Here is a 22205-nt window from a genome sequence, read left to right on the forward strand (position 1 = left end):
GGGGGTTTTGAGGGCGCGGGGGGGGGGGGGGGGGAGGCAGTGGAGTGATAGGTATGTAGGGGGTCCCTGCAAAGCATTTGCTTGTTCCACATCCTCACCATAGTGATACAAGCAGTGTGAGTCCCAACTGAATGTGTTTTCTATGTGGCCACAGATGAGTAGATGGAGTATGAATGATGTCAGAGTGGAAATAATCATTATCAAGTATCAGCAGAGTTAAAACCACAGAGACCCATCATACCTCATAGAACAAGTTGGGTCTATTGAAAGAAGCGGTAAAGGTGATCGGCTTCTGAACACAAAGAATTTTCTGGGCATCCTTTAATACGTGGCTGGTTGCCGTGGCGGTCAGGCCAATCAAAGGGGCGTTGGGAAACTGGCGCTTTAGGATACCCAGAAGTTTGTAGTCTGAAAAACAGAAATTAAACATGCCATAAAATCATATTCAGGTGCACTACCCCTGTAAATCTCTATGGGACATGAATATGTGTGAACAGCAACATCCAGTAGCAGGATGAAGCCTCAAACTGAATGAGGAAATATACGGTGCAACAGTCATCTGCAATTTTTAAATTCATCAGCCAAATTCAAAACTTTGCAAGCGGAGGAGAGTCACACAAAACAAAAAACAAACAAAAACACCAAAGACTATGACGATGTCAAATATCGATACAAACTGGACAGTCAATGACTGTTTTATGCTTATGAGGCTTTAAAGAGGACCTGTACTGTGGAAGCTGTGCCAAAAAAAAAGGCAAACAGGGAACAAAAGACTAGCCACCAATATTCCCTGCACCTGATCCTCATTACTAACTTGCCATGCCTTGTTCAGCACTGTGTCACTGCGTGAAGGTGTCCAACTTGATAAGAGGAGCAGGGGTTAGCTTGCTCGTGCCAGAGCTATCCCCTGATGACTGGAGATTTCTTTACTGGAGGGATAATGATAGAGGTGGAGGAAGCCCAGATTCATAGAATTAATAAAACAGTAGCAGGGAGATCCTTGCACTGCAGTTCCTGAGGTACAGCTTCCTCTCCAGCAAGGAGAACAGCGAGCAGCACAGTAGTGACATCACCAAAATCACACCCCAAATCTCCTGAGACCAGCAGTCAGAGGCAGCAGTGCCTTATATGATGTCACACTGCAGATATACAGCTATGAGGTTACAGAACAGGAGTGCCTAGGCGGAAGCAGTGCACTGCATTTTTTCCAGGAAAAATGTAAGACTAAAAAAAGGTAAATTTTTAAGGGTACCAATTAGAAAAAAAAAAGAACATTTCTAGCTGTTCCCTATAACATACAAATCCTAATTTACATTCAGGTCCATATCAACTGATGAAAATAAAAGTATATTTGTAATGCTAATACATCTAGTTGAATGCGGACTGGCTGTCATGGGCACCATCACATTTTCTCTCTTCACCAAAACCATTGGATTTCTCACCTGGTCGGAAGTCATGTCCCCACTGGCTGCAGCAATGGACCTCATCTACCGCGATCCTCGCCAGCTGCCCTGCCTGATAGGCCTTCTCCAGCCGCGACATGAACAGTTTGCTCTTGGCGATTTTCTCCGGTGTGACATAGATGAGTTTCAGCTTTGAGTTGCGGTTAATCATCTCGCTGTGCACCCACTTCACATGTTCCTGAGGTGGATACATGCAGGACATCATCACTTACAAAAGTAATGCCTGATTCCATACAAGCACCAACTGCTTTATCCTTCAGTGTGACAATCGAAAAACTCCAGCTCACGCACAAGCTCTTATTCTTCCATACATTTAAAGTATATGTTCCATTCATTCATCCAGGCAGAAAAACCTCTGAAGAGCAGGCAACACAGCAAAAGGCCAGAAGAGTAGCAGACTTTGAAGGAAGGGGGGAAATTGCTGGAGGGGGATCATTATTAAGAGTGAGTAAAGGAGTCCAAATTGCTCATCATAAGATAGCATAAAACACTCAATATTTTTCAGGGGCCAACAACTCCACCCCTTCATCAAGGGTCAGTAGATTTTAACAAAACTTAGATGGACTCAGTAAAATGGATAATCAGAACTTTAGTCTGCTGGTGAATGAGGCATGCATATGTCAGTATGAGCAGAGACAGCATTACTAAAAGTGCAGTTACCCTTTATCTATGCCAGTGGCATGAAAAATGTGATCCATACGTCATGGCTGGAGTACCAACCTTACTGCTTGCTGCGTTGAGAGAGGTGGCGGAGACCCCCAGGCGCTCCAGTACCATCAGTTGATCTTCCATCAGGGACACAAGTGGACAGATCACCAGCGTGAGACCTAAAATAAGGGAGTAAGTTAGGGGTGCGTTCTCCACATTTAATAGAAAAAAAGAAGTCATGCATCGAAATGAGAGTCTTGTGTATTCTAAAGAAAGAGTGCTTCTTACATCACTCAGTCTCACACAATCACACAAATAATGACGCTATTATCTGAGCATGGATGGGCTGCAACACCTGCAACTCTATTATTACCCAACCGGCTACAGGAGCGAGGGACTTCGGGACTTCAAATGCAAGCACTTTGTACCAGAAATGGGGGTTAAGTGACATTATACCCAATACTGTAGGAGGTCAAAGACAGTGAATCCAGCACTGTGTACATAGAATTTGGGGGTTCAGGGATGGTGTTCATATGTAGCCACCTCGCCCTAAGAAGATTGACTCCTTAAATTTAGTCTGCTGGACTGTATCCAGTCTAGCCAATTTGATAGTCTGTGCCGATTTGATTTCTCCTAAGCACTCTGTTATTGTTTGCATCTGCCTGCTGCTGGGTGTAACCTTGCCACAGTGCAGAGCATCCAAATGGTGGGGTGTTATGAATATATGTGTCACCCTAGCCAATCACTAGGAGGTTAATGGCTAGTGTTGGATGCTGGGGAAGGACATAAATATTCAGAGCTGACCATGTGAGTGTCTCCTCCCCTTGGCCTCCTGCCTGGGAGAGGGTGCATGAAGTGCTGTCTAACCAGGCCTGAGCCTGCAGGTGGTCAGGTATGGAGACCCAGTCAGGGTCTGCAGCTGTCCTGCCAGTGAAGGGGAAAGTAGTGCCTGAGATGGAGAACAAGGGAGGAACTTCTTCTGTCCCAGGTGCCATGGAAGCCAGAAGTGGGCTTGGACCTCGCAGGAAGTCAGATGTCTCCTCCTGGGAGTTCTGTGCTATGTCTGCTAACCAGCTAAGGTTTTACAATACACAGTGTTACTGAAATTAGTTTAAAAGCCCTCTGCACGATGAAGCTGGGATGTGGTCGGCAAGTCTAGAGTCTGTAGCCTAGGCGTGGTCGGCAAGTCTAGAGTCTCTACCCTAGGCGTGGGCGGCAAGTCTAGAGTCTCTACCCTAGGCGTGGGCGGCAAGTCTAGAGTCTCTACCCTAGGCGTGGGCGGCAAGTCTAGAGTCTCTACCCTAGGCGTGGGCGGCAAGTCTAGAGTCTCTACCCTAGGCGTGGGCGGCAAGTCTAGAGTCTCTACCCTAGGCGTGGGCGGCAAGTCTAGAGTCTCTACCCTAGGCGTGGGCGGCAAGTCTAGAGTCTCTACCCTAGGCGTGGGCGGCAAGTCTAGAGTCTCTACCCTAGGCGTGGGCGGCAAGTCTAGAGTCTCTACCCTAGGCGTGGGCGGCAAGTCTAGAGTCTCTACCCTAGGCGTGGGCGGCAAGTCTAGAGTCTCTACCCTAGGCGTGGGCGGCAAGTCTAGAGTCTCTACCCTAGGCGTGGGCGGCAAGTCTAGAGTCTCTACCCTAGGCGTGGGCGGCAAGTCTAGAGTCTCTACCCTAGGCGTGGGCGGCAAGTCTAGAGTCTCTACCCTAGGCGTGGTCGGCAAGTCTAGAGTCTCTACCCTAGGCGTGGTCGGCAAGTCTAGAGTCTCTACCCTAGGTGTCTGTAGCGCTTACACCTCTCTCATATGAGTTAATGAAGGAATAAAATCTTTGAAAACCCCCTAAAGTGACTGGCGCCACACTTTACATTTGCACCCCTGCACCGGCTAAGGACCCTGAGATGAAATGTCAGCCCACCCTGCCTCTGACATCCCCCACATGCTTCTAGGGGTCAGAGGGGTGCTACACTTTCTTGTTTTGCATTCACAGAATACCAAACTGATATGACAGTGCACTTTCTGGTCTGTTGATCATGTGATGAGTTATTTCAGCGCTCATATCTCTACAGCTTGAACACCGCTTCTGGTCACTAAGAGCAACGTAAATAAAATTTAAAAAAAGTGAGCTCCCTGCTTCTTTCTGTAGACTATCAATAATTGCAGCTCCAATACAGGCTTTGCGGATCACTCAGTAGCCCTAGCTATATAGGTATGTAGTTATCCGCTCATATTCAAATATTCTCGCAAAAATAGAAATAAACCTGCAAACCTAAACCTTGCATTATTCGTTATTTTTGTGGGAAAGAATATAGGGAAGACTCGTTCTGCAAGGTGGTGTCATTAATTGTGTCTCCATTCTGTACTGTTGTTACATCATATTGCAACACTGCAACATTACATAAGGCGAAGAAGGACCCCAAGCTACCGCCCTCACCTTTTGAGCACACAGCCGGCAGCTGGTAGCACAGACTCTTCCCACCTCCGGTCGGCATTATGAGGAAAACGTCTTTCCCGGCCATTGTGGCGTTTATGGTTTCTAGCTGCAAGTTCCGAAAGGTGTCCAGCTGGAAGGAATTGTGCAGCTCTTCACTCACCCTTTGCGACCAGGCAAAGTCTAATGAAAGAAAAATGACAAGGTCAGTGTGTAGGTATACCTACAACACAGGCCAAATATTTACTAAAGTCTTCCAACAATCTTTCTTAACTTTTTTTTCTGGTATCCTTGTATATAATTCTATATTTTCATCCATATCATCATATGTGGTTTCTGAGCAGCACAAAAAAGCTGCAGTTCCCATTTATCTAAACGGCCTGAATGGAGTTTGATTGTGGAATTTACCTTCTTTGTTCCAGTCGTCTTTAGATTCAGAGCTGGTCCCGGCTTCTGCATCCTCTGATACTCTCTGGATTTTCTTCTTCAGACTGTTCTTCCTCTGCAGTAGTTCCTGCTGCCTGTCCACCAGCTCCTGGATCTGCACCTCGATGGCCTGTAACTCTGTACTGACCTCCTCCAGCTCATCTACCAGTGCTGCAACAACAGAGAGAAAGAAGAGAGGACACAGAGGGACACCTCGATCATTACACGTCTTCCTAAGATGTATTTACACTGTATTTTGAACAGGAAAAAGATGCAGCACATTCCAGCAAACAAATCACCACTATCATACCAGCACGCCGCTGTCCTGTTAAATATATAAATAAGACTTCTCTGTGCTGCTCTTTTCTCTATCTACCTCTCCTGAAATACTCTGCACTGCTGGAGGACTCTGCTCCTTCCCTATCTAACTCTCCTTTCCTGAAATACTGGAGGACTCTGCTCCTTCTATCTAATACTCTGCCCTGCTGATACTCTGCGATTCCCATTAAGGAAGCTCCTTCCCTATCTAACTCTCCTTTCCTGAAATACTGGAGGACTCTGCTCCTTCTATCTAACTCTCCTCTCCTGAAATACTCTGCCCTGCTGGAGGACTCATCTCCTTCCTCTAACTCTCATCTGAAGAAATACTCTGCGCTGCTGGAGGACTGTGCTCCTTCTTCTAACGAACTCTCCTCTCCTGAAAAATACTCTGCACTGCTAGAGGACTCTGCTCCTTCCTCTATCTAATTCACTTATTCTCGGACATTCCATTTCACGGAGTCTTCTGGGGTGGACATATTTTTTGCCCAGCTCTGGCCCAATGACAGCAGATGACATACCTGACAGTTCATCAGACTCCATGTTCTCTTCCATAACTGAATCACTGTAAGCAGAGAAGACAGATCTGTCAGCACAACATATTTGTGCTTTATATGAACGATGCAGCTTCCTACCAAGCCTCAGTCCCCTGGAGGAAGCTTGGAGTATGTCATATGTTACTGTATAAGGATACAAGATCGGCCTGCAGGGCGTAAAGGATGATGCCGCAACTGAAGTGCAGTGACAGCGGTCACGATTGTGATATCCTTATAATGTACAGACGGGAGGACTATCTCATATATGGAATTCCCTAAAAAGAACACCCAATGGACAGCTACTGCTCCTCCTCCGCCATCCCCAAACCATAGGCCCCTCCACACTGGTTTATGTCATGGCTAGGGGGTGGCAGGCTCCCAATACTTAATGAGCCCCCTGGCATACACCCCGAAACCCACAATCACCCCCAGTGGAGCTGACAGACTGCCCATGGAGCCCTGACAGACATTCACTGCAAGCAGCCCAGGGGACACAGAGGTATATATAACTGTCACCATGATAATCTTGGCTGTCTCTTCTCCCTGCCCCCCACTCCTCACCGCCCCCCCCCCCCCCCCCCCCCCCCCCCAAGGGGAACATGCACAGTAAAGGACGTGGTGTGATTGCTGCTGATCAGTTGGAAGGGTCATCACAAGATGACAGTGCGAGGGGATCTGGCTCTAAGACCGCCATCATAGGGGCCCCTCCATTGAAATCTTAGCACCCTCCACAGAAGCTGGCCATACACGGATCACATTTGATCCCCCTCCTGCCAAATTGGCTGATATGTGTGAGGCCTTGCTAGCACCACGCAGCTCAACATAAGCTGATTTTTTTTGATCAACTTTTGTCAGCCGGGTGGAAAAGTTTTGCTGAATGAATGATTGCAGCCAATCAGCTGCATTCTGAAAGTGTGCTGGGGATCTATTCACGATGAGCGGTGCTGCATCTGACAGCTGTGGGTGCCGGCTGTCAGAATACAATAACCCAGCAGGGTAGATTGGCTATAACGCACCTTAATATATGAAAGCACAAGACCTGCCGCATTTTTTACAGGGCGCTGCATATCATGGTTTGTGGTGCATTGCGTTGTTTCTAGACATGCGCCGAGGGTCCAAACGCGAATGGCGCCGCAATGCACCAATGCATGCAAATTCTACAATGCTGTACTGCAACATAGCAATTGCAGGTGAGGTTTATCCTGCTCCTTCCCTCTCTCCGCCCCCCTGGTATTCAGGGTTCTTCCCAAAAGCAGCAAATGCCACCATAAAACAGGCATTGGGGATTAAGCCAAAAGAGGAGCAGAAAGAAACAGGAAGGGAGAAGGGAAAGTTATCATTTAGTTCAATGGGGCCCTTCACAGGACCTGTCACCTTCTAGGGCTGTCCTGCTCTGGGGTGATAAGTTCACAGGTGTACCAACAGAGAATTCCTGCTCCACTTACCGCTCCACACCATCCGGACTTCGGCCAATCACATCTCGCGCCTTCTCATTGCGTCATACCTGCGCAGCATCCTGATTGGTCACCCAGCCGGCACCGCTTTGCTCTCGCATAGGCTGCAGAGACTCCATTTGGCCTGCCGCGCTCTGATTGGCTAGCGAACGAGTCGAATAATGTATATTGACAGCTCATCACCCCCCAGGTCACATATACAGGGGAGGGGGACACCCCAGGAAAATACATATATGTATCTGTATTGTATACTGATGGCTCATCACCCTCCATATCACATATACAGAAGAAGGGGGGCACCCTGTGATTTATATATAATGTATATTGACAGCTCATCACTCCCCAAGTCACATATACAGAGGAGGTGGACACCCCAGGCAATACATATATGTATTGTATACTGATGTCTCATCACACCCATATCACATATACAGAGGAGGGGGGACACCCCAGGAAATACATACATGTATATGTATTGTATACTGATGGCTCATCACCCTTCATATCACATATACAGAGGACGGGGGACACCCCCAGGTTATGTATAATATATAATGTATCGCTGACACCAGGATATATAATATAATGTGATACAAGGAGCACATCATACAGCATGAAACCCAGGATCACCCCCGAGATAAATATACATTATATAGAATGTATCACTGACAGCTCCTGTCCATCTACCACCACCATATCAGAGGAGGAGACCCTGACATAGAAGTGTTATAATGTAGCAGTGAGTCCCCAGGCATCTCCCGCTCAGCATGAGTCCTGGCAGCCGTCTTGCTGGGACATGTAGTTCCTCCTCCATTAGACAGTAGGTCGGCCCTGCATATGGGAGGCTCCTGCGCAGTCGTTCTGGGAACATAGATCCTGCGAACATCTGTGCAGCATTGCATAGATCCAATCACACCTGTGCCACTTCTCATGTCATGGACTCTTCCTCTGTGTTCTCACATGAGTCTTTATTAAAGAGCCACTCCGCCCACAAGTGATATTCTGTCTGTGTTCCTGCACTCCTAATAGTGTTCCTGATCATCATAATAAAAGATGTCTGGGTGCCCTGTGTCCACCATCCATCTGTCACACACGCCTTCCCACTCCTCATACACACTGTTTATTCACAGGCTCAATCTATGACATCCCGCCATCTATTAAAGTGTGTGTACAGCCAAGCTTTTCCTTGGTTTGAATTGGTGATGGGTTCAAACCCTTGTCAGGTTTGTATTGCTTAAAAAGTGGAATAGGAAGCAGGTCTCTCGGTGTCATAGTAGGTGTATTTCTTGGTAAGTGAGAAAACATACAATGTATTAGCAATGTGGATACAACAAACTATAGGAGGAGTGGCATTGTATCCACATTGCTAATACATCATATACAATGTTACCATCACTCCTCCTGTATCGTTTGTATATGAGGTATTAGTGATGTGGATACACTGTCACTCCGCCTGTATATGATGTATTAGTGATGTAGATACAATGTTGTTCCTCCTGTATAGTTTGTATACAGTGTACTAGTGATGTTATTCCAATGTCATTATTCCTGTATAGTTTGTATCCACATCGCTAATACATCATATACAATGTCACTCCTCCTATAGTTTGTATATGTTGTATCAGTGATGTGGATACAATGTCACTCCTCCTATAGTTTGTATATGATGTATCAGTGATGTGAATACAATGTCACTCCTCCTATAGTTTGTATTTAATGTATTAGTGATGTGAATACAATGTCACTCCTCCTTTAGTTTGTATTTAATGTATCAGTCATGTGGATACAATGTGACTCCTCCTATAGTTTGTATTTCATGTATTAGTGATGTGAATACAATGTCACTCCTCCTTTAGTTTGTATTTGATGTATCAGTGATGTGGATACAATGTCACTCCTCCAATAGTTTGTATATGTTGTATCAGTGATGTGAATACAATGTCACTCCTCCTATAGTTTGTATATGTTGTATCAGTGATGTGAATACAATGTCACTCCTCCTATAGTTTGTATATGTTGTATCAGTGATGTGAATACAATGTCACTCCTCCTATAGTTTGTATATGTTGTATCAGTGATGTGAATACAATGTCACTCCTCCTATAGTTTGTATATGTTGTATCAATGATGTGGATACAATGTCACTCCTCCTATAGTTTGTATATGTTGTATCAGTGATGTGGATACAATGTCACTCCTCCTATAGTTTGTATATGTTGTATCAGTGATGTGAATACAATGTCACTCTTCCTGTATTGCTCATTGTGTATTTTGTTTTTCCCAGAGATCGGAATGGGCCTGACTGGCTTCGGCGTTTTCTTCCTGTTGTTCGGCATGCTGCTGTTCTTTGACAAGGCTCTGCTTGCCATCGGAAACGTAAGTGAGGCCGTGCAGGGAATTCTTTGGGATGGAGCTGGAGGTGATATCTTGCCAATGTCAGATGGAATAATCCCAACATATTATCCATATAATCCACGTGTCAGAACAGCCCTGCGCTGGATCCCAAAGCAGATGTTCCAGAAAGGGCATTTCCTCGTTAAATAGAATCTGTCGCTTTGACATTCAGAACAATGTGACAGGTCATTTCAATAGAGCAGCCTTGACCCCTAATCAGTGATACTTACTTTCCCTAAACTCGCCTACATCTACGTTCATCTACAAGACCCCTGAGATATACTTAGTGTTCAGGTTTGCTAGTTGGCCTCTCAGGTCATCTGCTCCCCCATACCCAGACATACTATTATATGGGGAAGGAAGAAGGTCATTATCCTTAGTCTTGGTTTAGACTCCTCTCTTCTGCAGGTGAACAGAACAATGGCGGGAGGGTGAGTTCTGGGTTGAGAAGAGGGAGGATAAGTACCGGGGGGCAGGTTTAGAGGCTACTAAGAGGGCTTGTCACTTTGCTCTGCATGGCCATAGTATTTGATTCTACGTAACTGGTATGGGTTAGTCTTGAAAGGAACACAAGACTTGACTGGACTTTTTCAATAGGGAAGAACAAAGGGTTTCCCCTGGCTGCCAATTAGATATCAGTGCACTACATTCCGGACTATTGGGGATACTCTCTAAATTCAGGTCTGGAATTCAGGTCTGCTATTCTGTCCTATTAGTGAAGTCTGTTTATCTTTAATTTAATGTCTTAGTGGTTTCTGTAAGCAAAACCTTTCTTCTCTGCCTTATCTTGATCACGTGGAAGGAAAGGATCTGCTGCAGTGCCCTATCAAGCAGCTCTCGCCTCTTCTCTTGTTCCAGGTCCTGTTTGTGGCTGGATTGGCCTTTGTCATCGGACTAGAGAGAACATTCCGCTTCTTCTTCCAAAAGCACAAAGTTAAAGCCACAGCGTTCTTCCTGGGCGGAGTGTTTGTGGTCCTCATCGGCTGGCCTCTCATCGGGATGGTACTCGAGATCTATGGCTTCTTCCTGCTTTTCAGGTAACTGGCAAGACCAGGACAACCTTGCATTGACAGCATATTGTTATCATATCACTTATGGGAGAGTGAGCAGAGACAAATCATTGTATCTGTGCCACTGCTGTTGGTCCCAGGAACTGCCATTGTTCAAGTAGTCATTCTCAGTCCTGCACATGTGTTGGTGTCAGATCCCAGCACAAGAACGCAGGCTAGAGAGGATGTCTCCGATAGCACCATGGCCCCCATAGGTCTATCAAGAAATAGACCTATAGGGGCCATTGGGATTTAAATTGGCCATTTTCACCAATTTAAGACATACCAATTGCCCAGAATTTCACTTATAATTGACACCATCCTAAATATAGTGTAATTCATTCATTTGAATGGAGTTAAGCTGCAGAAGAAGAAGCATCCTTTAAAGCTGAACTCCGGGCTGGAAAAAGTAAACCCTTTTTTTTTTCCAGCCTGCAATTCAGCTTTAAAGCCCAGCTGAACTTTAAAATGTGTCTGTGTGTGTAAATAGTGCATATATTCTAAAGGTGCCCATACACCTTACGATAATCGTATGCGATCGACTTTTCGAACGGCAATCGTACGTGTGAATACAGTGCCCGAACCGACATTACTGTACAATCGTACGACTTTTGACGTTCAAGCATGTTTGAAAACTTTGCTCGATCGTACGATTGTCGTAAGGTTGCTGGCGTTTCCGTCCGTCAAAAGTCGTACGATCTACACTGAGCATGCGCGAACGAAAATACGACAAATCAATTACCGCATTTCGTCCAGGTGCTTTTCGTTAATTACGGCTAAATTAATCTTGCGATCATCGGGGCAGGATGGGGCTGCCGTACAAAAATCGTACGGCTATTCGATCATCGGACGAAACGTTTCGTCCGATAATCGTAAGGTGTATGGGCACCTTAAATGTCATCAGCTCCAGAGTGGAGGATTCTGGGAAAGCAGAGGGGTTTATCATCTCTTCCACTCTATAGCTGAGATTTGGTGGAAATTGGCAGTTTTAGCTTCCTTCTCCCAGGAACTTGGGTGTCTTCAGTTTTGCAGCTTTTAGAGAATGGATCTGATGCATTCTATAACCACCCCACGGCTGGTCATTGTAATTAATAGGGATGCACTGATACCGGTATCTCGATTACGAGTACCAATATTTTTTTTCCCGGTACTCGCCAATACCGATACCGGAAGTCCCATTAAGGAAGCCAGGCGGCATGTAATGACTCACCACCTGGTTTCCTGATTAGCCGGGAAGCCAGGGGGCATGTAAAGACTCGCCACCCGGCTTCCCGATTAGCCGGGAAGCCATCCCCATGCTTCTCGTCACTGGGTGACGAGAAAGCATGGAGCCGGCTTTCTGGCCAATCAGGAATTAGCTGGGAAGCCGACTCCATGCTCCCTCGTCATAAGGTGACGAGGGAGCATGAAGCTGGCTTCCCGGCTAATCAGGAAGCTGGGCAGTGTGTAATGTCTCTCAGCCCGGCTTCCTGATACCGGAAGTATTGGGCTAGGCATCTGAGCATTTGGGCGAGTATGAGTACTTGCCCAAATACTCAGCATGGGCACGGATACTAATATCGGTATCGGTGCACCCCTAGTAATTAAACAGCCAGCCAGTCAGATCACCTTTGATATAAGTGCCTACTTTAAACAGGCATGCTCACGCCAGTCAATGCCTGTAATTGAGCTGTCATTGGACAGTGCAGATCACAGGCAAAATGATAACAGCCAGTCGTAGTGGCTCTGCACCAATCAAAGTGACAGGGACTTGTGGAAGTTCTATAAATTGCTACATGAGAGGTACTGGCTAGTGATGAATTGTAGAGAAAAGTCAGACAGCACAACCAGCACTTGAGAGCAGATCCCAGTACACAGAAGGTCATAATGGAACATGGAGAGGGAGGTGAGAGCAAATTTAAGTGCCCCACAACTGGGCATTCAAATTCTGGTTGAATCTGTCTTTATAGAACAAAACAGGAGACGTACAATAAAGTGAACAAAAATAGATCATCAAAACTACAGCATAGTAAATATCAGAAAAAGAACAGGTAACGATTAAGCCCGGGTGTCCGCACTCAATCCGCTTTAACAAGGACACTCCACTGTAGTCCAGGTTTTCCTAATTGTAGCTGGGATCTGGAGCTCTGGAGATTTCGTAGAGCTCTGGGTGGGATGAGATCTCCAGTCCTGGGGCCAGGTGTTGCCAATGACCAGCTTGGGCTGAACAGGTGGCTGAGAACAGCCTCATTAGTAAGCCAGCCCATTGCTCAGAGAGGAGTGTTGGAGGGAGCACACGGACACAGACAAACTCAGGTGCGTGCTGGACGCACAAAGAACAGCCAGGGGTGGCTGGGAGAGGTCAGGAAGGTCGGTGACCCAAGGGACCTGTTGGACGCACTGCTGAAAGAGCAGAGTGAGTGTCCACGAGGGGAGATGTCAGGAAGGTCGGTGACCCTAGGACCTGTGGTACAGACTGCTAAGAGAGCAGATTGAGGGCTCACGAGGGGGGAACAGCGTGAGTGTCTTGGAGCTGTGGAAAGCTACAGAGCGAAGCTAAAAGACTGTCATTTATGTTGCGGCTAGAAACCGTCTTGTGCACAGGGGAGGTCTACCCTGTGGATGGAATTGTATATTTGTGTTTGCCCTAAATCAACTGCGTTTTACTTGACTTACCTGGACTACAGTGGAGTGTCCTTGTTACACCGCATAACCAGAAAAATTATCGGTAAAGAACTTGGAGAGAAAAGAGCCGACCAAGGACACATCCCAGTCATAGTAATAAAACGATTACATCATGTGGTCATACGCAGTACAAGGCAAACCTTATCTAAAGCCAAGGTCCGATGATCATATGTGAGATTAAAACAGAAATGAAAATGAGTTGTTGAAAGGGTAAGCAGAAGAGAAATAAAGAGAAGTAGAAGAAGAGTGGGGAAAAAAAGGGGAAAGAGTGCCCGTGGTGGGGGAAGTCTCTTTGGCATTAAGACTGCATCCAAATCCTACCTCACCCCAAGGAAGGCAGGCATTGACCAAAGTGCAAATTAGAGTCTGCGTCTAAGACAGTCTGAGGATGAATAATTTATCCAGGCGTCATAGGTATCAGAAGCTATTGGCAATAGCTCCTCCATTTGCATGATATCATTCATGGCATTGACCCAGTGAGATACATTGGGAGTAGCGGACGTTTTCCAGAAAGCAGGGATAATTTGGTGAGCAGCAGATAAAATAAATGATAGGAGAGATCTGATTTGATGCTCTCTGGAGCCAGGATAAGGAAAGCAACCTCAGGAATAGTTGTAAGGTTGCCATATAAATCATTTAAATGGTCGGCCAGGGCACCTTCTATTCGGAGAGATTGTTTTAACTGCCCAGGCATGCTCACATTGCTTTTGACCGTGGTAAGTATTACCCCCAACCCTACACCCCTATAGAATGTATATACTTAACCCAGTGGTTATTAAATACCACCAAAAGAAAGCTCCATGTAGCCCAAAAATATATAAAATGAAAGTGACACTAAACTCAGGAGTTAAATATTAAAAATGCTTCCAAGTTCCTTACCTTCTCATGTTTCACAATCTCATGTTTAGTTTACTAATTTGTAGTGAGATTGTAGTCCATCCTGGGAGCGAGCTTAGAGCAGTGACTACTTTACAACACACACCGGGACCATGGGGAACAACAGTTGCACCCTCCAGAAGGAAGGACAGTGTCGGCACCAATTCAGAGATGATTTGAGGATCTACAGCTGAGTGATGCACAAATAAGATACATTTTTGTTAATAGTGACGATACTTGAATGCATTTTTAAAGTTTTTACCATCTGAGTTTAGTATCACTTTAATTTGGGTTCAGTGTTGCATGAGAGAATAATTGTCAGTGAGCCTGAAAAGGAAGGGCTGTAACAAGCTGGTACTGAGGTGGTTATTGCATGTCGGATTAACATTTTATTTTCTTTCTATTAGGGGATTTTTCCCGGTGGTTGTAGGTTTCATCCGAAGAGTCCCTGTATTAGGATCCATTCTGAATTTACCTGGAATAAGCTCGGTAAGACGGACATAACATTCTCCGGAATTGTCACTCTACTCATTTGTCTGATCTGGTTCATTTAATGAGGGTCACTGTAAGACCTGTCCTTGTGTATACATAGGATGCATGCACTGGTATCCCTGTGCTCTTATACAGTGTGATGTGCTGCCACCTGGTGGTCTAGCACTGAAGTGCACAGCTTGTTACTCAGGAAGGAATACTGAGGAAGCACAGATACCATTGTCTTATTTTACTGCAGCTTCACACCTATGTGTGTTTATTCTTTCCATTTCCATTACAGAGAGGTGGAAAGGATTAACAATCTAACAGCTTGCCTCGTACACCTAAATGATTTGATCCAAAATATGTACTTTTGGTTAGGTTTACTCCAAGAACATTTTTATTAACCCTTACAGTGGGGCTACCCCTGCACTTCAAGAGTTAAGTACTCATTTGTGTCTAGGTGCTAAAAAAATACTCGCCAGACCACCTGAGCTGGCTTGTTCTTAGACCGGTGTCTCAATCGTCTGTTCCCCTCTGCTTCAGCGGTCTAAGGATCCCAGTGTCATCATGCTCTATACACTGTGCATAGATGTGAGGATGCCAGGACCAATCCATCTGTGCAGCAGACAAGCTCCAGTAATCACAGAAGCAGAGAACCGACTCAGATGGTCGCGTGAGTAGTAGGGATGCACCAATACTAGTATGCAGAGTATTTGGGCGAGTACTCGTACTTGACCAAATACTCTGATGCCTAGCCCGATATTTAAGCTTCCGGTATCAGGAAGCTGGGCAGCGAATCATTACACATTGCCCAGCTTCCTGATTGGCGGGAAAGCCGGCTTCATGCTCCCTCGTCACCTGGTGACGAGGGAGCATGGAGCCGGCTTTCATGCTAATCGGGAAGCCAGGTGGCGAGTCTTTACACTCTGCCTGGCTTCCTTCAATGGGACTTCCGGTATCGGTATTCGGTATTGGCGGGTACCGGAAAAAAAATATCGGTACTCGTACTTGATACCGAAAAACTGGTATCGGTGCATCTCCTAGTGAGTATAGCCTTTTTGTTTTTACTTTTTTCAGCACCTAGACAAAAACGAGCACTTAGCCCTTGCTTTTAACTGGAGTTCTTTAATTGGAGAGCAAAACCACCTAGAGTGATATTTCAGTGTTTGGTGGAGGTTGGAGGGTTAAACCTGAAATGTAAAGGTTTATTAATGCGCAGTGAAAATTGCAGTTCTTGCGTATCTTATAAAACTATTATACAGTTCTGGAAGCCAAAACAAATTGTTGGAAATCTGGGCAAAAATCTGAAATGACAGTCTGCCAGTAGCATGAACATCAGTATTTGTTTGGAGTCCCCGGTAACATAGTTTTATCAGTTGTTAATCCCGGCAGTATATCCATTTTTTCCCACTTACTGTAACAGACCAAGATGTCCAGCAAAAATGACAGTCACAGAGGTTGGGGTCAAACTATTTGTTCCACCAAGCCTCATTGTTATCCATATATTTTTAACCTCAATCCATGTTGTAATTGCCTAAAAGGGTGTTTGCTGTAGTTGGGCTGTAATTTATATGTCTCCTACAACAGGAAGTGTAATCTCCACAGTAAGGGAAATCCCCTTGTAGACATTTGCCATCAGATCATGTGCCACCAGACAGATGAAGGCAGAAGGGGCCCTAAGTACCAGCACTGTGTTGCCTTGAGGAGAGGACCTTGTGTGCGCCCCCTTCTCCGATACATTAGCTTTATGTGATGCATTTGCAATAAATTGGATTAGGTTTGCATCCTGAACCTGTGTGCTGGTGACTCGTCTTACAAATCTGTGTACTGTCTATAAAACATCCTACTTTGTGAGGTGACAGGCAGGTGTGCAGCTCTGACTAGCTGTACTATCCCCCTGGTTGTAGTTGAGCCCCCTGGACATCAAATGGGCCTTCTGGTCCTAGCTAGGTCCCTTAAAGAGGAACTTGACCCACCACCACCACCACCACCCTGTAGGTCTATATCTTATTCTGATGGGGTCAGGAGCCCCACCACAGACTAACAGCTCTGTTCTCCCACCTCTGAGAGAAGACGTGTCCATAGTGCCGCCTCTTACTGCTTTTAGGGGATTGTGTCCCATAACATCACGTATCAGTAATGTCTACAGCACGTCACTAAAATGAAACTGTCCGCACTGTGTGATGACATTCGTATGAAGAGCTGACATTTACAAAGGTTTCTTTTTTTTTTTTTGACATTTAAAGCCCACATAGGCTGGGAAGAATCCACAGTAATGGTCAGTCCTCGTCTTTCCTTCTTACTTCTGATTATGTATGGGAGGGATTTCTATCATTCCAGAGATCTGCATTCACTATACGTAGATTTTATTTTCTCATTCTCCATGAGAGGGTTACATTCTGTCCAGTGATTTTACAGGTGGGTCCATTTACAGCCCTCAGCTCCTTCACTTCCCAAGGAGACTCAATGGCTGTGAAAAACCTGGGAACATATCTGAAATCAACTGTATGACGATGGACTTGTTATCAGGGGAGGTGCTGCCACAGATTACTATGCAGAAGATCTATGACAGCATCTCCTCTAACAGCCAGCCTGTCATCACAGCATGTTCCAGATAAGGGCTCAGGCTTCACAGAGCACTCGCCTCACTTTTGGAAGTTAAAGAGCTGTTATACACTGAGCAGCCTTCCTGGAGAAGTTCTGTATGATGTAGAACAGGGGCGGGCAACTTCTGCCCTCCAGCAGTTGTGCAACTACAAGTCCCATGAGGCATTGCAGGACTGACAGTTACAGGCATGACTCCCAGAGGCAGAGACATGTTGGGATTTGTAGTTAAAGCACAGCTAGAGGGCCGGAGTTGCCCACTCCTGATGTAGAACCTTATCCTAGGAAGAGCTGTCATATGGTATTTGGGTGGAGAAAGACGTGGGGGAGGGGGTGTGGGTGTTCTCACTGTGTCTCCATTCTACCAATCTTCTCAAATCAAACACTTCCCGGTGCTCACGGACCGTGCCTCTGTGCCTGATGTCAGGGAACTTTCTAACACTATAACCTTTTACTTCCATGTGAATAGTCTCAATGCATGTTCCTGCTTTTTAATCCTTGTTTATTATTATATTTCATATTGATAGTCATGTTTTCTTATTACACTTTGTCTTTGGCAATGCAAATCTCTAGTTGGTTTTATCTCTGCACCTGTCCAGTCAGTATATAGACCACACATCCTGGTATACAGAGAGCAATTGGAGAACATCCAGTCTGCCTTTGTAATATAATAATGAAAATAGAGAGGAACAAGCTCTAAAGTAAAAGTTCAGCGGTGCGCGATTCCTATCGCCCGACGCCTGCGACATGTAGTTTCGGGCAAGTGGTTTTCTCTCTACATTTAGCCCTGCTGAGGGCAAGCAGGGCTAGATGTAGAGCAGGGGAGCCGCCGATGCTATAAAGCTGCCCAAATCACTTGTAGCAGCTTTAAAGTGGACCTGTCAATTTTACATAAACAATTTCTTGACCTATCGCAATATAGTGCAACAACACCATTTTTCAGAAGATTTATCACTAAAAAGTCATCCTTGACCTCCATTCAGTGACTTTGCCTAGACTGAGATGATGTTATCAGTCTGCTGCAGGCAGGGGGAAGCATTTCCTCAGCCCCCCAGTGATCAGACTGCTGCAGGCAGGGGAAAGCATTTCCTCAGCCCCCCTTCCCCCAGTGATCAGTCTGCTGCAGGCAGGGGAAGCATTCCCCCAGTCTCCTCTGCCCCAGTGATCAGTCTGCTGCAGGCAGGGGGAAGCATTTGCTCAGCCCGCCAGTGATCGTACTGCTGCAGGCAGGGGGAAGAATTTCCTCAGCCCCCCTTCCCCCAGTGATCAGTCTGCTGCTGGAAGGGGAAACATTTCCACAGTCCCCCTTCCCCCAGTGATCAGTCTGCTGCAGGAAGGGGAAGCATTTCCACAGTCCCCTTCCCCAGTGATCAGACTGCTGCAGGCAGTGGAAGCATTTCCTCAGTCCCCCTTCCCCAGTGATCAGTCTGCTGCAGGCAGTGGAAGCATTTCCTCAGTCCCCCTTCCCCAGTGATCAGTCTGCTGCATTGTAACTTTGTAGCATGTCACGATTGCTGGGGCTGATCTTTGTCAGACATTTGTGTGAACTGCACAGACACCAGGATATACATGACTGTGCCATATCTGAGCCGGTATCTCAGTCCAGGAAGGAGATGGTGACCCTGGATGATGCCTGAACAAAGATGGTTGTGTTCTTCTGGAGGGAAAAGCAGATGAGGTCAGGGGATACTGTACTCTCTGTGAGAGGGAAGTGTTGCACATTACTCAGCACACTCAACTTAACTTTGATATTATATCTGATGACCGGTCCACTTTAAATCATCTTTAATACATCTCTTGCTGTTTGAGGGAGCAAATACACTGTAGGTTCATATAAATATGTCCGACATGAGCTGCAGAAAGAGCCACAGGCCAAGACATTAGGGATGCACTGATACCGTTTTTTTGGTATCGAGTACGGATATTTTTTGGTACTCACCGATACCGGCAGTCCCATTAAGGAAGCCGGGCAGTGTGTAATAACTCGCCACCTGGCTTCCCGATTAGCTGGGAAGCCATCTCCATGCTCCCTCGTCACCAGGTGACGAGGAAGCATGGAGCCGGCTTTCTGGCCAATCAAGAAGCCGGGTGCAGTGTAATGACTCGCTGCTCGGCTTCCTGATACCGGAAGCTCAAGTATTGTGCTAGGCATCGGAGCATTTGGGTGAGTACGAGTACTTGCCCAGATACTCGGCATTGGCACGGATACTAGTATGGGTATGGGTGCATCCCTACAAGATATGAATAAGTTCTGGGTGCAGAGACATTACCGGGGACTGTATTGGCAGAATGTGATTACCACATCGCACTCACCTCACTCATTTGGAGACGTTGCCCTTTCATTGACTTCTTGATGAATTGAGATGCTTGTGGGTCATTGTTCACCTCCTGATCTCTCTTGTTTCCCTTGCAGCTTGTAGACAAGGCCGGGGAGAGTAACAATATGGTATAAGATCGGTTGTCGGTTGGTCATTGGGCAATGCACAACATCAATTGCAAACGAACGGAGGAGGTCACATCTGGGAACAGTCAATCACACTAAATCCGCTGTTACGCTCGCCCAAGGGACCGCCTCCGCCTCGAAGATTTCGGGTCCACAAATGTTGCTGACATTAAAAGGACAAAAGTTAGGGGTTTTTTTCCAAGATGTTGCTCTTCTGTTTGGCAGTGGGGGGTCCTCCGCCCCCCAGAGTCCGGTTCATCTGTGGAACCTGTTTCTTTGCACTAAAGGAAATCGGGATTTTTATTTTTTATTTATAATGATGCGGAATAAAAAGCCACGCCCCCTTGTGACCGGGACTGCCCACAGCTCATGCATGAAAGCTGCGCTGGATGGAGACATTTTTAAGAGCCAGTGAAAAAAAAAAATAGGATTTATAAAAATCAGGTTATTACTGTGTGAATAAACCATTTTTGTAAATACATCCCCAACTACGGCTGCCGTGTCTTCAGTAAATGTCTGTTTATGTCTAAACTTTCAACTTGGACCCAGGTCTGTCTGGTATGGGGGGGTCTGCATAATGCCCCTGGTATGGTGATGGGGGGATCTCTGGATTATGCCCCTGGTGTGGTGATGGGGGGATCTCTGGATTATGCCCCTGGTGTGGTGATGGGGGGATCTCTGGATTATGCCCCTGGTGTGGTGATGGGGGGATCTCTGGATTATGCCCCTGGTGTGGTGATGGGGGGATCTCTGGATTATGCCCCTGGTGTGGTGATGGGGGGATCTCTGGATTATGCCCCTGGTGTGGTGATGGGGGGATCTCTGGATTATGCCCCTGGTGTGGTGATGGGGGGATCTCTGGATTATGCCCCTGGTGTGGTGATGGGGGGATCTCTGGATTATGCCCCTGGTGTGGTGATGGGGGGATCTCTGGATTATGCCCCTGGTGTGGTGATGGGGGGGGTCTGCATGGTGAAACTGGTATGGTGCTGGGGGCTCTGCATGGGGAGCCTGGTATGGAAAGGGGGGGTCTGCTGTGTGATGCTGGTACTGTAATAGGGTCGGCTCTGTGATGCCGGTACAGCAATGGGGGGTCTACTCTATGATTCCGGTACTACTGTGATAGGGTCTGCTTTGTGATGCTGGTACAGTGAATAAGGTCAGCTGTGTGATTTCGGTACTGCGATAGGGTCTGCTGTGTGATGCCGGTATGGTGATAGGGTCTACTCTGTGATGCCGGTACAGTGATAGGGTCTGCTCTATGATGCAGGTACAGTGATAGGGCCTTCTGTGTGATGCCGGTACGGTTATGGGGTCTACTCTATGATGCCGGTATGGTGATTGGGTCTACTCTGTGATGCTGGTACAGTAATAGGGCCTGCCGTGTGATGTTGGTACAGTGATGAGGTCTGCTCTATGATGCAGGTATGATGATGGGGGGCAGTCTGTGATGTTGGTACAGTGATAGGGTTTGCTCTATGATGATGGGGGGCAGTCTGTGATGTTGGTACAGTGATAGGGTTTGCTCTATGATGATGGGGGGCAGTCTGTGATGTTGGTACAGTGATGGGGTCTGCTCTATGATGCTGGTATGATGATGGGGGATAGCCTGTGATGTTGGTACAGTGATAGGGCCTGCTCTGTGATGCTGGTATGATGATGGGGGGCAGTCTATGATGTTGGTACAGTGATGGGGTCTGCTCTATGATGCTGGTATGATGATGGGGGGCAGTCTGTGATGTTGGTACAGTGATGGGGTCTGCTCTATGATGCTGGTATGATGATGGGGGGCAGTCTGTGATGTTGGTACAGTGATGGGGTCTGCTTTGTTATTATTATACAGCTGAAGATGGCCAACTCGCGATTCTGTTACAGTAAAAGGGGTCACACTGCAACGCTGGTTTGGAGATAGGTGCGACTCTGTGATGCTAGTACGGTGACGGGGTCTTCTCTGTTATGATGAATATATGGGTGAAGAAGGCCGATTTGTGACACAGGTACTAGGATGGAGGTGTTCTGTGACGGTCACATGGCACTGGGGGTGCTCTGTGACGCGATACGTCAGCAATGCGGTTGGCATACAAGTGACACAAGTACACATCCTGACATTTCCTAGTTGACAATCCAGCTCGTCCAGTTCAGGGCCACACAAAGCTCTTTTATCTGTAGAAATAGCATTTCATATACGGAAACAAACCAGTTCACCACATCTGATTTCTGAATGCTTGATGTTTCCTGCGCTGGGCTTTTAAAGGGTTTTTCTGTACACTGAAGGTTTATTATAGCTCAGGTTTTATATAGCATTGTGAGATGATCTAAAATGTAACAATATTCTGGAGAGAAAAGCTAAGACTAGAGGAACACTCCTCTCAGAAGTAATGGTAGTGTTCCTCTAGTCCCAACCCCTGTATTTGATCTTTAACTTTGCAAATTAGA

The 22205-nt window shown here is 46.4% G+C and overlaps 2 protein-coding genes across 2 annotated transcripts in view; one reads left to right on the forward strand and one right to left on the reverse strand.

Annotated features, from left to right (window-relative positions):
- Positions 1-5868, reverse strand: part of RECQL (RecQ like helicase) — an 18679-nt gene extending 12811 nt beyond the window's left edge. The window contains exons 1-6 of the mRNA XM_018570321.1: positions 5797-5868; positions 4940-5128; positions 4535-4714; positions 2184-2290; positions 1443-1641; positions 242-408 (exon numbers count right to left, since the gene is read on the reverse strand). Of these exons, the coding sequence (XP_018425823.1) occupies positions 242-408; positions 1443-1641; positions 2184-2290; positions 4535-4714; positions 4940-5128; positions 5797-5830 (876 nt within the window). The 5' untranslated portion in view covers positions 5831-5868. The remainder of the gene's footprint in view (positions 1-241; positions 409-1442; positions 1642-2183; positions 2291-4534; positions 4715-4939; positions 5129-5796) is intronic.
- Positions 5869-6913: 1045 nt separating this feature from the next.
- GOLT1B (golgi transport 1B) lies at positions 6914-20257 on the forward strand. The gene is made up of 5 exons (XM_018570317.1): positions 6914-7001; positions 9550-9641; positions 10518-10696; positions 14656-14737; positions 19740-20257. Exons 1-5 carry the CDS (start codon positions 6914-6916, stop codon positions 19776-19778), a joined length of 480 nt encoding a protein of 159 aa, XP_018425819.1. The 3' UTR covers positions 19779-20257.
- The last annotated feature ends 1948 nt before the right edge of the window (positions 20258-22205 follow it).

Source organism: Nanorana parkeri, unplaced genomic scaffold (assembly GCF_000935625.1).
Source record: "Nanorana parkeri isolate BGI_ZX_2015 unplaced genomic scaffold, ASM93562v1 scaffold1505, whole genome shotgun sequence".
Taxonomy (NCBI): Eukaryota; Metazoa; Chordata; class Amphibia; order Anura; family Dicroglossidae; genus Nanorana; species Nanorana parkeri.

Coding starts and splice junctions, on each gene's coding strand:
- GOLT1B (XM_018570317.1), top strand. CDS start 6,914: ATGCGCCGAGGGTCCAAACGCGAATGGCGCCGCAATGCACCAATGCAT. Junction 7,002..9,549: donor CTGCAACATAGCAATTGCAG/GTGAGGTTTATC, acceptor TGTTTTTCCCAG/AGATCGGAATGGGCCTGACT. Junction 10,697..14,655: donor GGCTTCTTCCTGCTTTTCAG/GTAACTGGCAAG, acceptor TCTTTCTATTAG/GGGATTTTTCCCGGTGGTTG.